This window comes from Uloborus diversus, chromosome 2 (assembly GCF_026930045.1).
Source record: "Uloborus diversus isolate 005 chromosome 2, Udiv.v.3.1, whole genome shotgun sequence".
Classification (NCBI taxonomy): domain Eukaryota; kingdom Metazoa; phylum Arthropoda; class Arachnida; order Araneae; family Uloboridae; genus Uloborus; species Uloborus diversus.
The window spans coordinates 17,960,567-17,983,354 of record NC_072732.1 but is presented as its reverse complement, the minus strand read 5'-3'; the positions used below and the strand labels follow the sequence as shown (position 1 = coordinate 17,983,354).

Below are 22,788 nucleotides of genomic sequence, written 5' to 3'. Positions count from 1 at the left end.
AGTAACTTTGTCCAATATAACCCGAAATTGGTTTGTCCGATACAACCCGACTGTAAAGCTACAGTTGTTTAACCACCACTAGGTTATTACTTAAGCTAGACACTTTTATAGCTCATAATACTTAGATTAATATACTATCAGTCTAAAGGTATAACAATGAAACAAAATAACTTACTCTATGTGTAAATATATGCCCCAGAAGTTAAGTTCGTGCACTGCAATTCTCTCAACAAACAAACAACTAGCTTTGCACACCAGAACGAACGGTTGATTTGAACCAATATGGCGTCTGTGACTTTCTTCCCCAATACGGCACACTATGTTGACCCAGTACGTGCTGCCCCTGGCGGCAGAATTAAGAAGCAGCCTTGTCCGATACTACCCGCTGTCCGATACTAAACGACCTTCCCCTATCTTAACTTTATTTTTTAAATTTCGAGTACAGTCATTCTATATGATTGCTATTTAATAAGAGCTGATGTGTGCCTCGTATGGCTTCCTTTTACGCCAATTTAATGATAATAGTCCATTAGAGTAAGCAAAAAAAACTTTAAATATTTTCACCTCTATTAGTCAGTCACGAACCGAAGCGAAAAAGCGTTTTACAGAGTTTAATTTTTCCGATAACGGCAATTTTAACGTTATTCAATGGTTAACTCTCTCTAAATGTCGCCAAATTTAAACCAGATACAAAAAATAATTTTCTTTGGCCAAATATTTCTTCAACTTGGCGATATTTCGCCAAGTTGGTCACAACATTTGGCGAAAAAAAGCTTGGTGACACATTGTCATTTGTTCGCCAAACTATAACATCATTTGAATTTGTATTGAATTTAACTCGGATTTTCTCCCAAAAAGGTGTAAAAGAACCTTTTTGGAACATTCGAATGCAACCAAAAGGGGAGGTGCACAACTAAAACACACTAGGAGTCTACATACCAAATTTCAATTTTCTACGCTCTACGACATACCGTTTTTGAGCTATGCGAGATGCGTATATACATACGCACATACAGATGTCAAGATAAAACTGGTATTAACTCGGGGTGGGGGGGGGGGGGAGAGGATAGTCAAAATGAATGTTTCAAACGTCCATACGTTCATAGGTACATATGCACGTTTGGTCATTTAGAAAAAACAACTCAGCATTGGTTTGGGGGAGGAAGGATGTAAAAAAATAGAAATATAGGCCGATATTTGAGTGAAATTTTTTTTCGCGAATACCATACTTCCTTTAACATGTAAAAAGAAATAAAACATCTGGAGTGCTGACTTTTTGAGACATTTCTGCAAAAAGAGCGCTAAGCGAAATGAATTCGAAATACAAGTTCAGAAAGCAAAAAGTTCAAGAAAACCAACGGAATTATTCTTTGCTATGTTTACATTAACAGAGCATTACAATGTAAAACTGTAGGTCTCTCTTCGTTTCTAACGTAGCGCACGTGAAACCTTTAACTTTCCGAGCTCCTTGGACATATACAACACTATTCCCTTTGATTGAGCACTACTGTATAAAATCCGATTCAACATCATCGCACTATTTTGATACCAAAAATTAAATTCCAAATTAGTTTCGGTTGATTTAAAACGATAAATAAAACATACAAAATATCATTCAATCAGTAGTACATGAAATACACCTCCAGCTCAGACATTTCCAGCCGAGGACTGCAGTTTCGTGCTTATTAACACTCATTAGCCCGGCATAGGAAAGTGACTGAGCTGGAGATGGAAAACCTCTTAAGGAAGCCAAGAGTGCCAAACAAACTGGTAGCTAATATAGAATTAGCGCAGACCAAACGAGTGACCGAAACAATGGTTCGGTTCAACTCGAATATTGCTGGCAAGAGTAATCAGTAGTATTTTTCCGAACATATGCAAAAGAAGACCAAAACAATGAAAGGTTCAGATCTACAGAAACAATCGCAAATCTTACTTCGCATTCGGAGCGTCGATGCGGATCTGTAGGAGGCTCTTGTCGACCCCGATTCCTGGAACCCCGATCCTGAATCGAAACTTTTGCCACCAGTGGAAGGGCGTCTACGAACAGCCGCAGTTTTTGGTCTTAAGTGCATTGTAGGTTTCTCCTCAGATAAAGTATCCTGGAAATATATATATATATATATATATATATATATATATATATACTAGCTGTACCCGACGCGCGTTCGCAATCGGTTGCCACCGATTGCGATTCTTGTCATTCAAACCACGATATCAAAGTTGAAATATCTGTGATGCCACAGGCTTAAACATAAAGAGTTGATTACGTGCATACTTACTTTAATGGTTCCACCTTTCCCAATATCCTCTAATTTGGCAGACCCACCATGGTCGAAAGAGGAGTCGAGAGATGCTGAAGTTAGAAAGCTCCTTTCGGAAATAAGTTTAGGCGAAACTGAATTTTACAATTCATTCACTATTCCAGATGATGACGGTACACTGCATGCAAAAGCGACAACTGTTCTGGTTGCAAACAAGTATCCGAGAGTCTGATATGAGGTTGCCACCGATTGCTATTCTTGTCATTCAAACCACGATATCAAAGTTGAAATATCTGTGATGCCACAAGTTTAAATATAAAGTGTTGATTACGTGCATACTTACTTTAATGGTTCCTCTTTTCCCAATATCCTCTAATTTGGTAGACCCACCATGGTCGAAAGAGGAGTTGAGAGATGCTGAAGTTAGAAAGCTCCTTTCGGAAGAAGGTTTAGACGAAACTGAATTTCCCAGCCGTGCTTTTGCCTGCATGGGAACAATTATACTGTATTTGATTTGACTTCTTTGTGAAAACAATGTATACATGTGAAATAACGAGATAAAAAAAATTAAGTGTGGCAAATTAAAAAGATAATAAAGTACTATATTCCAAAATTATTTCTATCCTACGTATTTAAATGAACAGGTACCAAACGATACTGTGGGTCTAATTGAAAACTTTATTCTAAGTATGTACTATGCCATAATCCTGATCACCACGATCCCATTGATAAACTAACGGAAGGATTTCTTGTCCCCAGAATTTCTGTGGCCGTGACGAGACCCAGGTCCTCAAAACGCCCTTGAGGTTGTAACGAGCCAGACCATAAATAATATCGAAATCTTTATTTATCTGGATTAATGGCATACAGCTATGTACAAGTAATTTACAAAACATTGTAATTGAGAAGCAAAACACGCTACTTCACCATAGCAGACATACACTGGTGTGCAAAAATTAAGGACGAGACGGTTTTTAACCGACTTCAAAAAGGAGGCGGTTATCAGTTCATACCGTATGTATGTTTTTTTTTTTTTTGTCCACTCACAGCGTCTCACCTAGTGAACCGATTTTGATTATTCTTTTTTTAATGGATAGGGGATGGCTCAACTTAGGTCCCATTACTTTGTTTGACCATATTTGTTCTTTAGAAAAAAAGTTATGGTCAAAAAACAGTAAATTTCATGCAATTTCCCTATAAAATGATTAAATATAAAACCCATTGTTACAAAAGTTTGGTGCCATACAACAGTTATTTTAATAGAAATTGTACTGATAATTTTGAATGGAGGCTTCTCTGAAGCAAGCATTAAGTTTCTTCATTGTCAATGTCCTATAATGGGGGTAAACCTACCTGGAAGCGAGGTAATGCAGTGATTAGGATCTGCTCAGCCTTCACAGTGCTACCAGGTTAGGTTTGCCTGAACTATATATATATATATATATATATATATAGTAGTATTTTTATCGTTATCATCTATGCCAATACAGATGATGGTGGCAAAGTAAGGAGATACAGAATTGCATCACAAGCAACTTGTATGCTGTGAAATGTCAATTAGTCAGAGACAACGTAATATTTAAATATTTAAAATTAAATTAACACACAAATGAATTCCAGAGATTAGCAAAGATAAATTTTTAGTGTCAATAGCTTAAAGTTTAAAGCATGTTCATAGTTTTTTTTTAGTTTGGAATAATTTTATGAAAAAAAAGGTGAAGTTTCGTGATAGTAACTTCTTACTATTTCTGAAATACATTTACACTAAAAAGAATAAAATAAAAAAATTTTGGAAAAAAAAATAGAACCGACTTCAAAATTGCTCTAAAAAGTGAAAAATAATTTTATTCTTTAAACACCAGCGATAATAATTTTAAACATAATTTTTGAAGTTGGCGCAAAAGCGAGCCATATAACTCAACTGAAAATTTAACCGGACTCGGTTTCTTCACGACCACATACATTATGCATTGATTACAGCATATTTGAATAACTATATAAATGCTTCGTTCCTAACTTTTGGACGATTTTCTGAAAAAAATATGAACAAAGCATGGTTACACTGGATTTTACTTTTAGTTTTTGCGTCAACTTCAAAAATTATGTTTAAAAGTATTATCGCTGGTGTTTAAAGAATAAAATTATTTTTCACTTTTTAGAGCGATTTTGAAGTCGGTTCTATTTTCTTTTCCAGCATTTTTTTATTTCAATATAACTTTGTACAAAAGCTTTCCAAATCAACACATTTAATACCGTAAGATCCCCAACACGTAAGGACATGTGTAATGTAAGCAACACTAACTAAAAGAGAAATCAGAGGGATAAAAAGAAGCTTTATTGGAAAAGTAGCATGGAGCGCAATGCGACTGAAGGCCGAAACATCCCTGTGATGGGTGTCCAGCAAGAAACATCCGGTCTTTAGTAGGGGATATGATCTCCCCCGACTGCTAGACAGGTTTCACAGCGTCTGCCCATGCTGAGAATGAGGGTGTCAATGAGTTGTTGAAGCGCCAATAGAAGCTCCCGAATCGTTACTGGTTGTTAGGTACGAACTGCCAAGCGTCTGCCTAGAAAATCCCATACATGCTCGACGGGATAGAGATCGTGCTGGCCAATCCATACGTTCAATATCCTCACTCTCTAAGAGCTGTTCGGCAGCTACTGTACGATGACATGGTGCATTGTCGTCCATGAAAAGGAACTGCGGACCCATAGCGCCTCTAAAAAGACACACATATGGAAGAAGAATCTCGTTGCAATAACGGGTCCCGTTGACTGAACCTGCGTCGAAGATGTGAATGTCTGTACGACTACCAAGCATGATGCCTCCCCAAACGAGAACACCGCGACCGCCATACCTGTCCCTTTCAATGATGTTCGAGGGATGATTGCGGCTTCCCCGCTCTCTCCGGATGAGTATGCGATGAGAATCGCTACTCAGACTGAATATGCTCTCATCTGTAAAGAGTACTCGTCCCCATTCATTGTCTCTCCAATTCTGGTGTTCCCGGCACCACAGAGATCGCCTTCTCCGATGGGCAGGCGTTAGAGGTACACACCGTATAGGGCGTCGTGCAAACAGACCACCACCGTGCAGTGTTCTGGCCACGGTAAAACGCGATATCGGTCGTCCAGTCGCCTGTGTCGTGTGTCTAGCAATTTCTCCCGCTGTCTGCCGCCTGTTTCTTCTGGCCTGTAAGACAATATACCGGTCATCTGCGGGTGTGGTTCCTCGTGGACGACCACTACTGAACCCCTGGATAGCTGTTCCTGTAGTTTGAAATTATCTCCAAAGTCGTGAAACGATGCTGTGAGCAATTCCGAACTCTGCAGCCACACTTGTCACACTGCGGCCTTCCTCCAACTTCCCAATGATTCGACCTCGGGTAGAAGCATCCAGATGTCGTCTAACAGATTGATTATTCGCCATTTCTCACTGAGGCAGCAACTCGGTGTGATTTTAACTGCTATACGGCGTGCAATCTCTTTGCCAGAAATACCGATCTTACACCGACAACATGCTTTATACTACTCAGACACTCCCCCATTACGTCTGCCTGCATATCTGCGCATGTGCTACCGTACATCACCTTACTTAATCTCCTGATTGGTCTTTCTGTCCGCTCTGCCTCTTCGTTCAGCTGATATGCTAGTTTTTCGACTTCGTCCTTAATTTTTGCACACCAGTGTAGAAGAAAGCATCGTTTTAGCCCCAAGTTGACGGACGTGTCGCTACTTAAGCTACGATTAAGAGCTTTAGATAAAACCACTCTTCGTGATTAGCCCTGTATTTGTTCTTGATGAACCTGCGTAGGCTTTGGAGTGTTTCACAGTCATAGGTGGCTCTTTGGGGGGAGAGGGATGTAAGGGTGCCGCTACCCCCTCATTTTTAAAAGTAAAAGGGCTTGCCCCTCCACTTTTCAAAGTTCAAGATTAACGATCTACCGGAAAATGGTAAAACCTATCAATTTACGTATTTAATAAAAGAAGAATTGATTTACTAAATGTGGGTTTTATATTTTTCTTAAGTTATTATCTCATCAAAACTAAATGGAGCTGTAAATAGGGAAGTTTTCGATTTTTCAATTTTATTTTTATATGATAGAGTAACATGTATGAACATCATATTTGAAAAAAAATTTGCGATAAGATAAGTAGTTTTTTTAAATTAATTTTTAAAGTTCAAGCTCTTGTGACGTCAAATGGCATAGGAAGTGACGTCATGCGCTCTTCCGATAGGGGGAAAGCCGAAGGTCAGGCATTCGACTTCGAAGACGAAACGTAAAAGGCTTATCTCCTCGCATTTAACTCCTCGCGTTTCTGGAACATTAAACCACTCATCCTCTCGGAAATATTCGAATATCATCATTGATGTTACTTGAGGAAGATTATTTAGATTGTGCTTTAACGAATCCGGTCTCCATAGTGTGTTCAAAAGGATTATTGAATTTCTAAAAAATAAAAATATCAGCGCGCTCAAATTGTCCCTAGCGAAAACAAGGGATCTTCGGCGGAAGGCTACCCATTCGCGCCCTGTGACGTAATCTCGTGACGTTTCAGAAGAGCGCACTTTTGCGCGTGGATTTTTAAAAATTCATTAAAAATCAACCACGGTGTTTTAAAATTCGGCGATGGTGAACTTTTTAGTTTTGAGGGTCAATTAACAATATCCAATAGCCAAAATATGAACATTTAATAGGTTGCAACTTCCATATTGAAAGACAGGAGTCGACTATAGACCCGATTTCTTAGGTCGTTTCCCGAATTTTTTTAGCGGTCATTTGATCAATAATGACATAAAACTTCAACTCATAAATAAAGGCAACTGCAGGGGCACGCCCCCTTACTCTCCCCTCCTTTCATTTTGGTGAGTCCCCCAAACCCCTAGGTGATTATTTCTCCCTGAATATATTTTGCCAACTACAGCCACTGTCTGTATAACATATTCAATATGTTACTCAAAATCAGAGTAGGAACCTCCATGTCTCTGTGGTAGAATCTTCGTCTTCGAGGCCGGAGCTCGCGGGTTCAATTCCCGGCGGTGCCCTGTGTGTTATTTCCTTCTCTTGTGTTGTAAATCTTTCCTCTGTGTGTCTGGAGGCAAGGCGCTTTGTACGCAGCCCTCTACGTATGTGAAGCTGTTACGCTTCTGTATAAATAAATAAATAAATAAATCAGAGTACAAACCGATTGACTTCTCTTCTTGCGCAGTTTCGTCGTCTTTCCTTTCGAAGTTGACATGCGGTAAGCTAAAAAAAAAAAGTAAAAAAATAAAAGTGCATATTTTGATGTTTAAAACTAATAAAAACGATAAATATGAGCAATAGCAAAAATGTACATGGGCCATGGTGGCCTAATCGGTAAGGCATCGAACTTGTGACTGGAGGGTCGTTCCTGGTTCAATCCTAACCCGGTCGAAGATCCACCGTCTTCATTAAGGGTGAATTGGGGGACGTTAAATATGTTCGTGGTCACAAAGTCCTCCAAGTGAAACGATACCTCTGGGCAGGCCAGAAGTTATTGGTTTCTGGTCTGGTTCTAAATTATCAAACTGTCCATAGATGGTGCTGCCATCTATCGTGTTGTCTGAGTCAGATCGGGATTCCACCTAGAAACAGGCGCTCTGTTAAACAGGAAGCCGAAGCTCTCTGCCTGAAAATCGAGTAGCATTTCTGCTCGGATTTCCGAGTACAACAGTGTACATTATTGGTTTCGCAAGTTCGAATAAAGCATTAAGAAGAAATAAAATGGAGGGAATGAAGACTTTCATTCGTCAAGCAAAGATGCCAAGTCACGTGATAGATTTTAAAGCAAAGCATTGGAAGAAATCGGGTTTATTTCGCTAGTTGCACTCAAAACGTGTCAACCATTCGTCGTTGTAGAGCCACGTGACATGGGGTTTTTTCCTCAGCTTTTGCTAATGGTTGGACTTGCTCCCTGGATTTTCTAACTCCGGCTACACCCACCAAAGACAACACAAGCATCACATTCATCTGTCTACTTAGCTTCAACCGGGCCTAGGTTATTCATCTGTCTTCTTAGCCTCAACGGGTCTTGGTTATTCATCTGTCTTCTTAGCCTCAACGGGTCTTGGTTATTCATCTGTCTACTTAGCTTCAACGGGCCTAGGTTATTCATCTGTCTACTTAGCTTCAACGGGCCTAGGTTATTCATCTGTCTACTTAGCTTCAACGGGCCTAGGTTATTCATCTGTCTACTTAGCTTCAACGGGTCTTGGTTATTCATCTGTCTACTTAGCTTCAACGGGCCTAGGTTATTCATCTGTCTACTTAGCTTCAACCGGGCCTAGGTTATTCATCTGTCTTCTTAGCCTCAACGGGTCTTGGTTATTCATCTGTCTACTTAGCTTCAACGGGCCTAGGTTATTCATCTGTCTACTTAGCTTCAACGGGCCTAGGTTATTCATCTGTCTTCTTAGCCTCAACGGGCCTAGGTTATTTATCTGTCTACTTAGCTTCAACGGGCCTAGGTTATTCATCTGTCTACTTAGCTTCAACGGGCCTAGGTTATTCCTCTGTCTACTTAGCTTCAACGGGCCTAGGTTATTCATCTGTCTACTTAGCTTCAACGGGTCTTGGTTATTCATCTGTCTACTTAGCTTCAACGGGCCTAGGTTATTCATCTGTCTACTTAGCTTCAACGGGCCTAGGTTATTCATCTGTCTACTTAGCTTCAACGGGCCTAGGTTATTCATCTGTCTACTTAGCTTCAACGGGCCTAGGTTATTCATCTGTCTACTTAGCTTCAACGGGCCTAGGTTATTCATCTGTCTACTTAGCTTCAACGGGTCTTGGTTATTCATCTGTCTGCTTAGCTTCAACGGGCCTGGGTTATTCATCTGTCTACTTAGCTTCAACGGGCCTAGGTTATTTATCTGTCTACTTAGCTTCAACGGGCCTAGGTTATTCATCTGTCTACTTAGCTTCAACGGGCCTAGGTTATTCATCTGTCTACTTAGCTTCAACGGGCCTAGGTTATTCATCTGTCTACTTAGCTTCAACGGGCCTAGGTTATTCATCTGTCTACTTAGCTTCAACGGGCCTAGGTTATTTATCTGTCTGCTTAGCTTCAACGGGCCTGGGTTATTCATCTGTCTACTTAGCTTCAACGGGCCTAGGTTATTTATCTGTCTACTTAGCTTCAACGGGCCTAGGTTATTCATCTGTCTACTTAGCTTCAACGGGCCTAGGTTATTCATCTGTCTACTTAGCTTCAACGGGCCTAGGTTATTCATCTGTCTACTTAGCTTCAACGGGCCTAGGTTATTCATCTGTCTACTTAGCTTCAACGGGCCTAGGTTATTTATCTGTCTACTTAGCTTCAACGGGCCTAGGTTATTCATCTGTCTACTTAGCTTCAACGGGCCTAGGTTATTCATCTGTCTACTTAGCTTCAATCCACAACACAAGCGTTTCACCCTTGAAAGGAGACAAATCCAACCTGTAGTTTTAACAGTGTAGATATGAGTTGAAGGGATAGCAAATTTTCTCCAGCCTCCTGTACCTGTAGTAACTGCTCAACGATTGGCACGCAAGACTTTCGCGCCCACAGATATGACAAGCAGATACAACATACCCTGGGGTCCCCCCCCCCCTCATGTCTACAATAGAGATGTTTTTTGGGGCCCGAAATGACAGTGATATTTTCTTGCAGTTAGACCACTTACTTTACTTACTTTTATAAGCACAATGTGAGGTAGAAATTAACAACAAAAAGTTACAATTCCTTAATTAGTTGACAAAACACTTTCACTTATTTACAAATTCTAATTCACACTTTTTGAATACGCGAAATATTAAATTTTCCGTTTAATACCACTTTTCCATGCACCGCGAACTCACCAGCAATTTCGTCGAGTGCCATGCGCACCTTGTGCACGCCTCTGGCGCATTCGTCGTTCTCGGGACGCAGTCTCCGCCCCTCCACGAAGCAAAGCATGGCACGCTCCAGATCCCACAGAGAATATAGAGCTTCGCCTTTCAACAGCAGTGCCTGCGCAAGGAAAAAAAAGAGGGAGAGCAATTACTCGCCTACACTACTGCACAACCAAAGGTGCCTCACGGGGAAAATGTTCAACCTATTGGTGAAAAGACGGTGCCTCGGGGTGCAATGGAGGCTAGGGAAATGTGACTATAATGCCGTGAGGCTCCTCACTGGGTGAGCGGCGTTAATGAAGATGCTAACAGACCACACAATAGCAGGGTGACTCGTTTGAGCATGCGCACCGAAAAATTACAATGCTGTTTTGGTCAAACAAAAAACGGAAACCTCTGCTACGCGGATTTAAGGGCAATTAGGCATAGTTAGCCATCTTAGGCAGTTGATGCTCCAAGTCTATGACCACTGGAGGTATCCCTTTTCCCCCATCCATGATCCAAGTTTTCTTTGCAACAGGTTTTCTCTGGCGATGCTTGCGGCTGTCCCCTTCTCAGTGCTTGCTCCATTGTTGGTTGTGAACCTTCTGTAGGTTACAAAATGTCATGCCCATCCATCAGGACTAGCTTTGCTAGTCTTGGACTAGCCAGTCTAGTTCTGATGGAGGAGCAACAGCAACAGCCCTCACTTCCTACATGTTTACTGCTGCAGGTAAGTACAGTCTGGCACTAATAAGATGACGTTCGATGTGCGAAAGATAAAGCGATACCAATTCTTAAAACAAATATTAGGAAAGCTAGTTTGTTTTGTCAATAAGGGTCATTGGTGTTGTTCCCATTAAACAATTTCACCTCTTTCAGCTCAAGCGTACGTGAACTCACCCAAGATCAAGCATCTTAGTGTCATATAAGGTCAGATTGTTGTTTATTTGTTAAAACTGTCTTTGACTGGCAACACTCAGTTCCTGACGAACCAATATGAAGGTCGCAAGGGTTCTGGTCTCCTGATCGGTAAGGCATTGGACTTGGGGCCGGAGGGTCTCGGGTTCGATCCTCGCTGGTCGAAGATCCTCCGTCGTCATTAATGGTGACTGTGCGACGTTAAATTTGCTCGTGGTCACAATGTCCTCCAAGTGAAACGATACCTCTGGGGGTGCCAGACCAGAAAGTTATTCGGCTCCTGGCCTGGTTCTAAATTCTTGAACTGTCCATAGATGGCGCCACCATCAATTGTGCTGTCTTCTGAAGGCAAGGCGCCTGGCATGCAGTCCTTCAATAGTTTGAGGGCCAGAGGTCCCTTTGATAGTCAAAAGGTCGCAATAATGTCGCAATGTTATAATTTCGCAATTGTTAATTGAACGTAGCTATGTTAGGATTTCGCATTTGTTAATTGAACGTAGCTATGTTAGGATTTCGCAATTGTTTATTTGTGAACTAAGCACTTTGTTCTAAACATCTGTTTGCTTTCATCATTCTGCAGTTTATCTCATCACCTTATTATCAGAGATCCATAACTTTGCACGAACATTAATGTTATAAAATTAATAATAGTGACTTACTTGGAAGTATTCGGGATCCCTCTTGAGAACTTGGTCGACGCATCGCAAAGTGGCGTGAGGCTGAAGAATGTTCAAATAACAACGCCCCTTTTCGGTTATCCACTCTTTGCGTTCAGGATCTACAGCAGTCGCCTGTAAAGGATGTTAAATCCTTTTTAATTTTTCAACAATTGTAGAAAACGACACTAGACGTTAAATCCCGGTTATCACAAATTTGCCATTTCAACAGCGCTTGCGCGTAGACTTAGCTTTTTGAGTTTTCTGTTTTAAGATTTCGTGTTGCTTATTGATATTTAGGCTGAGCTACACTGTTAAAAATTTTCCGGAAAATTTACGGTAATTGTTACTGGCATCCATGTTGCCAGTAACTATTACCGTAAAAATCAAATGTTACTGTAAAATTTTACGGTTTCCTCGGTAGGCCACAGCAACCAGTTGGCGCTGGGATCGCTTATTTCTCCGGTATAAATTACCGTAAAAATCAGCGATGCGTCGGCGATGCAATTTTACAGTAACAATTACCAGAAAATCTTCCTGAATTTTTAACAGTGTAGAGCTCCAACAAATTAATGAATGCGATTAGAATATTTTCACAGCGATTTCGGGATACATTATATGAAACTACGGATATGAATAACTGATAATCTTTATAAAGGAAAGAGAAAAATGACACTTCAATATTTATTAGTTTGGAAATATTTATTTAACGTAAACGTAAAACACGTTATGCACTTCAAAAATGATTGGAATATTACAGATAGCCGTCTTTTGCGGATATTTTACGTTAGGTGTAAACAGCTTAGTATTATACATTTGTATTTAGGTTGAGGGTTCGGCTTTGTATTAGAAATGATGCTGCAATTCGAGTACGCTGTTCTGAGGTTAAAAATTTGGCACTGAAATGGGCCTTTGTTTGATAGAAAAATCAGCCTCCGAATCTATTAATAATTAAGACGCAAAACTCAATCTTTACCGAGGCGTAAAAACTAAATCAAAGAAAGTTTTGTAATTTCTAATTTTTATCTATTGTCATCTCATATTTATTAACAAATTTAAAATGTTTTTAATTAGTTTGAGCAAGAGTTTTGAAATCAGCAAAGTCCGCGCGCAAGCGCAGTTGAAATGGCAAATTTGTGATAACCGGGATTTAACGTCGAGTATTTTTGTCGACAAATCTTTTACCTATTGTATTATTTTCTGACTTTAGGGTTATGCGTCAAATCAGGGGGATCACTCCCACCCCCATCTCAATAACTCAAAATACCCCCCCCCCTTTCCCCAATTCTCTTGCTTTTCAATTAGGTTAATTATAACATTTTTTGTGTCACAAATATCCCGTCAAATTCACATCATTTGCATTCATTTAATTAATCGATCAAAAAATATATTTAAAAAAAAAAAAAATAAGAAATGAAAGTGCTTGAAATAAATAAAGTTACAAGAAATGCGAACAAAATATTCAAACTGACGTTGAGGAAAACATTTTGTTGTAACGAATTTTTGAAGAAATTCGTTTCGTCAAAACGAGATTCTTTGACACATTATCTGAATCTTTATGGGTGATTCTCCAAAAACCTGACATTTTCTAGTCCAATTTTTTTTTAAATAAAAATGCTAAAAAAAAATCTGAAAAAAATTATACTTACTCTTTGTTAGGAACTTATTAAGGGGAAAATAGAGGGAATTCACTTTAACTATGTTACACCCTCAAAAGAGGGGGTCAAATTTTCATACAGCAAGAGACTGACAAGCAGCACCAGGAGAGTTACAAAATGAATTTCTTCATGGGTTGTTTAAAATGTAACTATAGTAATAAAAAAATAACTGAAGCCTAATTTAAAAAGTATGGTTATTAAATGACAAAACAAAATGAAAGTAAAACCTCCCTTAACGGACACCCCCAATAATAACTCTAATCTGTACAGAAATTTGTTTCCATGGGGAAAATATCCTGCTAAATCATAGGGAAAATATCTGAGCTCCCCCCCCTAAAATTTTGCATATGAGCGCCGATGTCAGTAGTTATTGCCGAGGTTTAGTGTCATCAATAAAAAAGTTTTAAATCAGACGCTAATTAACGGGCATATTAATTAAAAACGCGTTTTCGTCCTAAATGGCTCTTTCTACGCGAATGGATGGTCCTAGTTTTTCAAATTTGATCTGGCTGGAGAGATCTTTAAAAAAATACTTGAAACGAAGAAATTGCAAGGGCACCCAAAGACCAATAACCTAAATCCACTAGAGAGAAGTTATAGGCGTTTTTTAGTTAGCGAAACTCAAAAATTTTAATTTTAGCTCTTTTTCATTTCTTAAATTCATTGTTGAAAGCGTGAAACATTAAGTTTAAATTGATTTGTTAAACCGTTCCTTCTACACGGAAAATGCATTTTAGTGCTTCGTGCTTGATACGGATGGAAAGCTCGCGAAAAATACTTTGAAACACGTTCAACCCGGTTTTACCGTTCGAAAACGCGAACTCGCAATTGACTAAAAAAAAAAGGGCTCGAAGCGATTATAAGTTAGTGAAAATTCATTTTTATTTGCTTTTTCACGCGACATAGTGTGAAGAAATTGCTGGATAATTATTGTTTTGTCATTTCTCGCTTGAGCGTAATGAAATGAAATTTTCGCATTGTTTTTATTATTGAGGCATTTTGTGTAACTACGAGCATTTAAAATATTTTCCTTTTAATTATGTTTTCTCAATTTTAATATTTAAATAAACCATTTTCCGGAGTGAGGGAGGACTTTCAGTTTCGATAAAATCACCTTCTTAACACACACACACACACACACACACAGCTCCCAATCATACCTGCATTTGCTATCACCAGAAACAGATCTCAAGGTGAAACTTTTGATAAATTTGGCGTATTATTATGACGTCCAGTGCTTTTGCATGGACAGTTATATGTTGCCGCGAGTAGAGTTCGTTTATTTGACTGTTGGAAATTTTAAATTTCTAACGCCAAAAGTCAGGCCTACTTTTACAAATATTGTTTGTACAGAAATTTTACGTGTTAAAAGAGTTTTGTGGTATCATTTAATTCTAGAAGACTTCCATAATTGTGAAATTGGCGAACGTTAGCCATTGGTGTCAAATTTTTGGCACCAATGAGAAATATATATATATATTTTTTTTTTGCATTCGTAAAAAAAGAGTAGAGAAATGTCTATTTGAAAGGAGCTAAAAATCTGCACTTTCTTCTTTTTAGTACTTTTTTCTTTGCAAAAATGTTCAATAATTTCTTCTCCAGCCGTTAATGAATTAGTTATTAAAAATGTCAAATTTTAATAACACTGATCTTTCCTGAAATTGGTTCCCTTGGGGGAAAATATCCTGCTGAACCACGTAGAAAATATCTTTGACCTTAAAGTTTGCATATGGGCGCCCATGAAAGCAAACTCCGACCGTTAAGCGTTCCAATCTTTCTAACGAAAGTGTTTAAGTGAAAATTAACCAGCAAAAAAAGAACGTAATTAAAAAACACGGTACATCTAAGACAAAAAAGAAGCGTACAACGTATGAAAAAAAAATAACTACAGAAAAGCTATCGATTGAGAAAAAGAGTAAAAAATCTCTAGACTAAAAAGAACCCCCCCCCCTTCTTCAGATGTAAAAAAAAGTAGACCCTCGTCATACGCGGGGGTTACGTTCCACTGAAATGTCACGTAAATTGAGACCTAATACAAATGTTAAAATAGGGGTTTGGTTCCGTAAACAACAAAACATTCTAGTGTTGACTAATTGTAAATAAGTTTAATGTGTACTTATATTGACTTTTGGGCACAACATGCATAAAGAAATCATAAATTAATTTCATGTTCTGTTTATAAGGAGGAGCTGGCTATGATAGTCTTTTGACAGTCATTAAGAATTTTTCTCTGTAATTCTTTGCAGAGCATTAACGCATCCATGCTCACTTGCGTCATTTCCATGATAGAATTTTCCTTCACTAACAAATCAGAAATAACTTTTCTATTGTCTAGAAATGGCTCAAAATTTTCAATGTAAACGTTTTTGGTTGTGCGTCACCGACGTCGGTATCCTCGTTGGTTTTGGACTCCTTTCCCAAGCAGCACAGAGGCGTTCAAAGCTCGTTCTATAACACGTTCTGAGCACACCATCCGACACGTTCAAATTACGTTCTCTCAGAACGGTCTAAAAAGCGTCTATGTGTCTCGTCGATCGATGTCGTATAGCACGTCGAAATCTGGTGTTGTACCACCGCTTTTGCACCAATTTTGAACGGGGAATATTACGTTATATTAAAGTGGTAGGATGACGTTTCATTTTGGTGTTAACAAAACAATACTAAATATTTTGCTTTCACAGGTAAAAAAATTCGAAAAAATGAAGGGTGTACCGCATAAGGGGGTTTTCCACTTACAAATTCAGTTTTCGTCAGATCTCTGCTGAATTTCGTACTGAAATCTTTTGATGATCGAAAATTCCTCATAGAAAGACCCCCCCCCCCCAGCCTTAAAGAACACCACAGAGGATTTTTGTTTACAAAAAAAATCCAGTTTATGTCGGATGTTTGACAAATTTGGCACACTCAACTTTGTCAAGTCATTTGATGATCAAGAAGTCTCATAGGGGAGTCTTCGCCCCATTTCTATGGTGTGCAGATGCCCACATGCAGGACTTTTCCTTTTACAAATCGAGTTTACCAAATCTGACCCGTAGGTACTTTGATGCTCAAGAACTCCCTTGGGGTTTTCGCCCCTGCTGATGGGGAACAATATATAGAGGGTTTTTCCTTGTACACATTCAGTTTACGTCGGATCTTTGCCAAATTTGGCTCATAGGTCTTTTGATGCTCAATAATTCACGTAGAGGCTTTCGCCCCTCTCTATAGGGGCGAAACTCTCCATAGAGGGTTTTCCTTCTTACAAAAATCTAGTTTACACTGGGCCTTTGATAGAATTTGCACATAACTTTCTTTGATGCTGAAAAATCCACATAGGGGAGTTTTCGCTTCCCTATGGGGGTGGAAATTCCCCCAAAGAAGATTTGCCCTTATGCAAAATTCAGTTTATGTTGGATCGTTTAAGAGATCCTTTGATGTTCAGGAATTCACATAGGGGAGTTTTCTCCCCACCCCTGAGGGAAGAAAAACCCCATAGAGTGTTTTTCTTTTAATAAATCGAGTTTATGATCTTTGCCAAATTTGGCACACAGTTCCTTTGATGCGCAAAAATTCACAAAGGGGGGGGGAGTTTGGCCTCCCTTCATAAAGGGTTTTTCCTCTGACAATTCAAGTTCACGACGGATCTTTTCCAAATTTAGTACATAAGTGTTTTGATGCTCGAAAACTCAAGTAGAGGAGTTTTCGCTTCTCTAGTAAAATGCAAAAATATCTTATACAAAATCCAGGTAATATCAAAGCTTAGCCAAATTTAGCACACATAAATTTAACGTTTTGCAAAATTTTGGCACATTGAGAGGAGACAAGGTACTTCGATTCCTCCCGTAAATACTACCTTGAATTACAATACTCAAATTTTGTGCACTTTTTACTAAAATTATGTTTTTTTTAACCTTTTGTTTACAATATCTGCTAAATGTGTACAGTTTTTGTAAATTAGGGTTTTATATTTTTTGTTATGCAGACTAAATAATAACACAAAATTTACAAAAATACAGATTAATTTACAGATTTTGATGAAATGAACACTTGTAGAGGCTTTACTGTCCTGAAATGCAACTCCATAGAGCAGTTTATAGCAGTGCGTCTTGCAGCCACACCACAATTTCGAGGTTCTACTCTTAGGCTTATTCAAGGTGTATTACAACATAACTTTAAAAGTAATTTCCCATGAGTACATGAACAGAGTTTGAAGAAAAACCGGGGTAATTTAAAAAACCTTAGTTACCCTGGATTTTTTTTTTTATGAAGTACCCTGGTCATTGTTGAAAATTACGGACTTTTGTGGACAAGAAAAAAAATTAATCTTGATCACTATTTTAACATTGTTTAAACTGTACTACTTTGTTACTTTTTTTTTCATAGAGATATGAATAATTTTAAATCCTGAATTTATTTCTACTCAAATTTATTACAAAAATCGTCAAAATTGTAGAAAAAAATGAATTTGAAAACCATGTGCATTTACATAAAACACATAAAATACACCGCTAGCTAACTTCTGAAAAACTTACTGAAAATATTTAGCATTTAGGTGAAATATTATCAAAATTAATTTTTCTGAAACATAACCACACCATAAATAGAAAACAGATTCATCCATAGAGAAGCAAGTATGTCACATTTTGAGAAAAGCTTTCCTTTTAGTCCCAAAAGGCATTTAGTAGTATTTTATTTCTTCAGTTTGTTTAAAAAAAAACCTCTGAGAAAATTTTGCGTTAAAAAGAGCCGCATGAACCATAACCATGAATCATATCAAGTATTTTATATATCCTTCCACACAAGAAGTTGGAAATAAAAATTTGAACTGTATAAAATATTAAAATTAGTAACTATAAAGTCACAAAATAATTTTGCACACAATATTTCAGAATATGTGAGAAAATTTTCAGGTATGATTACAGTTTATGGAATCTGGAATAGTCATCACACAGGTTGGTTAATTTTATGTGATTATTGTAATCTACCTTTACACTTTGCAATCCTGCATTAAACATCTATTAAAAAAAAGAGATTTCCTGGTGCAGTTAATCAAATCATTTTTTTTCAACAATACAAAAAAAAAAAAAAAGGAAATAAAATAAAAATCTTCAAAAGTGATTGAAATAAATTAAGTAAATTGCTTAGTTTGGCTTCCCAGCAAAAATATATTTTTTTAATTAATCGTGAAATCCATATGCAGTTTTAATTCCTAAAACTTAAGAAATTGTTCAGAAAGGCAGATGCCAATTTTCATACTTGGTATTATTTATTTTAGATCTAATATGTAGTTTGTTTCTGAAGTAAATGCTTCAATATGTGGTAAATTTTGAAAAAAAAATCCACTTTATCGAGATAGTTTATTTTTTTCAAGTGGCCCGTGTTAACAAACCCACGAGTTTTTTTTTTTTTTTTTTTTTCGTGCTGTGCCCGGTTTGACGAATCCTGTACGTTAATAAATTTAAATTATTCAATAAATAAAATACATATTTTAAGGGGAGTTAGTACCCCCTATACCGTCAATGTTAATTTCCACATGTTCATGTACCTTTTTCTGAAAATCTATTAAAGATACAATTATGAATTTTTTCTTTTCCTTAAGTAGACTTTTTTCTCTATACTGAAGTAAAATTTTACAGAAAGAAAGCTTTTTTAAAATATTCTAATTAGATGTATGGAATTGGTGGCAAAAATTTCAAAGCCTAACACAATCTAGGTTCTGAGAAAAGGAACATTTAGTTTCAAAAATACCATTTCTCGATATAGCAATTTAAAGAAGAAAATCATACCTTATCAAAATATATTTACATTTTTTTAAAGCTTATTTTAACTTACTTCTCATATGAGCACAATCAAAAAATTTGTATCATTAAAAAGGTATTTAAATGGAGTATCAAAATATCTAGAAATAAAAAAATCGAATTTTTGAAAGTATTTAGGGTATTGACTCCCCTAAAAGTTCTTACAATTTTCAAATGATGCACTATAATGGCTAAGATGTGTCTACTACATATATGGAGATATAAATTTTAAAAATGAAATACAGCGATATTAGTTAAACTATCACAAATGTAAAAATTTGCTAGGGATTTTTTTTTTTTTTTGAAGTGCCTGCTTCTTTTTAGTTGGTCTGTGCTGAATAACATTTGGATGATAAAAAAATTACTTTAGTTGAATCATTTTATGATTCTACTTGAAAAGGGTCTCAAATTTTCAATGGACTTCCCTATTAAAGCTATTTTACGCCATTAACTTATTGATTGATTAAAGAATTTTATGGTTAAAACTCTGAATTTCCTCTACTCCACCTTTTCTCTCTCACTAAAATGCAAGATGTTCCTTAGACCTCAGAAAAACTCATGTGAATTATATTCTTCTATTCCTTAGTTAATTGCAAAAGAATCACGTAAGTCACACAGAAAATCAATGAAGTAATACATACAAGTTAATAAAAAATTTAATCACAAAATACCCTTCATTTTACATGATAAACTCTTACACATATTTTGATTTTAGGAACAACCGAAAAGGAATTAAAAAGAAATGCGTTGATCGTTTCGTCCCATTAATAACCTTGGCTGCCTGAAATTAAAATACAAATAAAAAGACAAAAATTGCAGCTTATAATAAGATTAAGTGCGTAAAAAATTTGAAGTACAGTCAGAAATCACCTGAAGTAAACATTCTTATTTTTTGAATGATACAAATTAAACTAAACAAGTTGGAAAAAAATGTAACCCGAAATGTTCAAATCCAATAGTACAATACAACCGTTGATCATACCTTGGGAGCCCAGTATGTTTATCATTTTTTAGAAATAGTCATAGAGAGGCAATACATTATTTAACAAAAGAGACAATTTGACTTTGATTTTCTTTGATGAAAAAAATTACATAATAATGTATGTGAAAGAAAAAACATACAGGATGATTCTAGTTTTAATCATGGAAAAACCATGCTGCTTTTAAAGGAATTTCAAAATCCAACTCGAGTATCCATGTTTGTGACTTGTGTGCTATATATCGGTCAAGACCCTTAATTTGTCCAAATGGGGAAAAAAATCACTAAGAAAGTTCTATGCGTTTCCTATGATAGTACTTTTTTCCCACCATTTCATACTGCAAAAAACATATTTTCATTATTTTAAAAATAGATACTCTTTATTTCTGCATTTATGCATCATTTTCGCGTGTTTATTTGTTGTTTGATTTGGAACCTAAGTTGGTTAGTATTTTTAGTCTGATTGGGTAAAAATTTTAGGTGTCATAACTTGATTCTATTTCTACACAGTAAAACTAGTTTGCACATATATAAAACATGGCTTGCTGCTTTCAGGAGAAGATGCTAGTTGCATTACTTAAATTATCTATTTTGTGCACATCTCAGAGTAAATAATGAAGAAAGGTAAGAATCAATGTACCACACATATATTCAGAGATATTACTAGAATTATTTTCAAGATATGAAAATATTCATTGATATTTTTCCAAAATTGCGTTTATTAAGACTTATAACAAAGGATGAAATGGAAGTTGTCGGACAAAGAAGAGATGTGCACTAATTTGTTTTTTTCATTGTAAAAAAAACCCCGAAATGTTCCTAGAAAATAACGGACAGCTAAAGTATCTTATTCCTGCCGGTAACATATCCTGCGAAAAACAGAAAAGTTTTTGTCCCTATCAGAATCTTCGCAAAATTAAGCTGGTATATTTTGGATTAATTAAAAACCTTTCCACCTTTCCAATACAGACAAACAAAGCCTCTTCACTAAAAATGTTCATGATTGGATGAAGTAATTTTCTCTTTCTGATACTATTCACTATTTTGAGGTTGTAGAAGACCCATTATGTATAGAAAAGCACATGCTGTATCTTTTATATTGAGAATACGTGGGGTTTAATGGGAAAATGTCATTTAATTATTTGGTGTGACATATAGTTGTTTTGATTATTTTGTATGCATCTTACTTTCATGTTTTCAAGAAACAAAATTATATGCGAGGATCACATGTCTAATTTTAGTTGTTTTTTTCCCCAAATTCATGCTATAAAGTATGTAATTTAACACACTTGTCTTCCAATAATTTTATAATTACGTAACGAATTATAACAAGTGTATTAATGAGTGCTTAGATGCTTTTACCTGTTATTTATTTTGCAATACATGTACTTCCTTCAACTATTTTATTTTGTTTATAATTCGAAAGATGCAAAGATTTGTCATTGACTTTAATGTCTAGGAGTTGTAGACAGTATAATTCAAAACGTATTAATAATCTTATTTCATTTGTTACTGTATTAATTTCATTGTGTTCTATTTCGTATTGGGTGACTTCATGTTAAATCAGGTGGGCACTGAACCTGACCATTTCATACTAACATAAAACTTTCAGAAATATTGCTCTTTTATATCATAAAGATACATATGGTTTAAAAAAAATCTTTCCTAAATCATCCTACATAATTAAAATCTGAGCGTCTGTACCTATCAATCTATTATTAATCTATATACATATGTCCGAGTAACTTCTCCCGAACGCCAGTAAACTGACCATCAAATCAATTACAATTGGATTCGTAATTTTCCCGTCTTATGTTTGGCTGTTTAACATAATCCTCCGATAATAATTAGCAGAGATGTCAATTGAAAACTATTTATTACTAGAATGTCATCCGTCATGGTATGACAGGCGAAAATTTGCTTCTACATTTGAACGCAGCCATTGCCTCTTTGGTGATATTTTGGTACTTTTAAATTTTAACCCTAACTCCAGTGGATCAACCCTAAACTCTAGTGAAAATTTGTTTCGATATACATTTAAACGCAGCGAATGCCTGTTTGGTGATATTTTGGTAGTTTAAGTTAAATTTGGCAGTTTAACCCTAACTCCAGTGGATTAAACATTAACTCCAGTAGATAGTGGTCATTGTTGACAATTTTTACGTTTCTTTATTCTCCTAAAATGAGTCTTAGTACCAGTAAAACAGTTAAGTCATCGGATCGAGTTCAGCCTTGTCACGATTAAGCACTTCCCTGCATGTTGAACATTACCAAAACATTCTCAGAGTTTCATTGTTGAAACACGCGGGTTACTTGATCACCGACTATTATTTATATGAGGATAATACATAGGATAATACTTAGATTTCTCGACATGAAATCTCTATTTTTCGATGACTTTCATCCATTCAAGTTATCAGTGCTTCATCTCAACTTTCCTTAACAATGCTTTTATTGAAATTTATAGCGTGAAGAAAACCAAGGAAGATCTGTTGCCATTTTATTTCTTGAACATAAACAAATAAAATTCTGGGTTTTGCTTTGAGGCTTTTCCTGCAATCGGTAGACTTAAAACGTTTCCATTTCGGTTATTTTTCCGGAATTTGTCGCGAAATTTTACTGTGTGTTTTTTTTTTTTTTTTTTTTTTTTTTTTTTTTG

At 36.6% G+C, this 22,788-nt stretch overlaps 1 protein-coding gene across 1 annotated transcript in view; it reads right to left on the bottom strand.

The window, feature by feature from the left end:
- Positions 1-22,788, bottom strand: part of LOC129235082 (uncharacterized) — a 36,785-nt gene that overhangs the window by 4,802 nt on the left and 9,195 nt on the right. Inside the window, exons 3-6 of the mRNA XM_054868761.1 lie at positions 11,719-11,850; positions 10,127-10,277; positions 7,452-7,513; positions 2,655-2,748 (exon numbers count right to left, since the gene is read on the bottom strand). Of these exons, the coding sequence (XP_054724736.1) occupies positions 2,655-2,748; positions 7,452-7,513; positions 10,127-10,277; positions 11,719-11,850 (439 nt within the window). The remainder of the gene's footprint in view (positions 1-2,654; positions 2,749-7,451; positions 7,514-10,126; positions 10,278-11,718; positions 11,851-22,788) is intronic.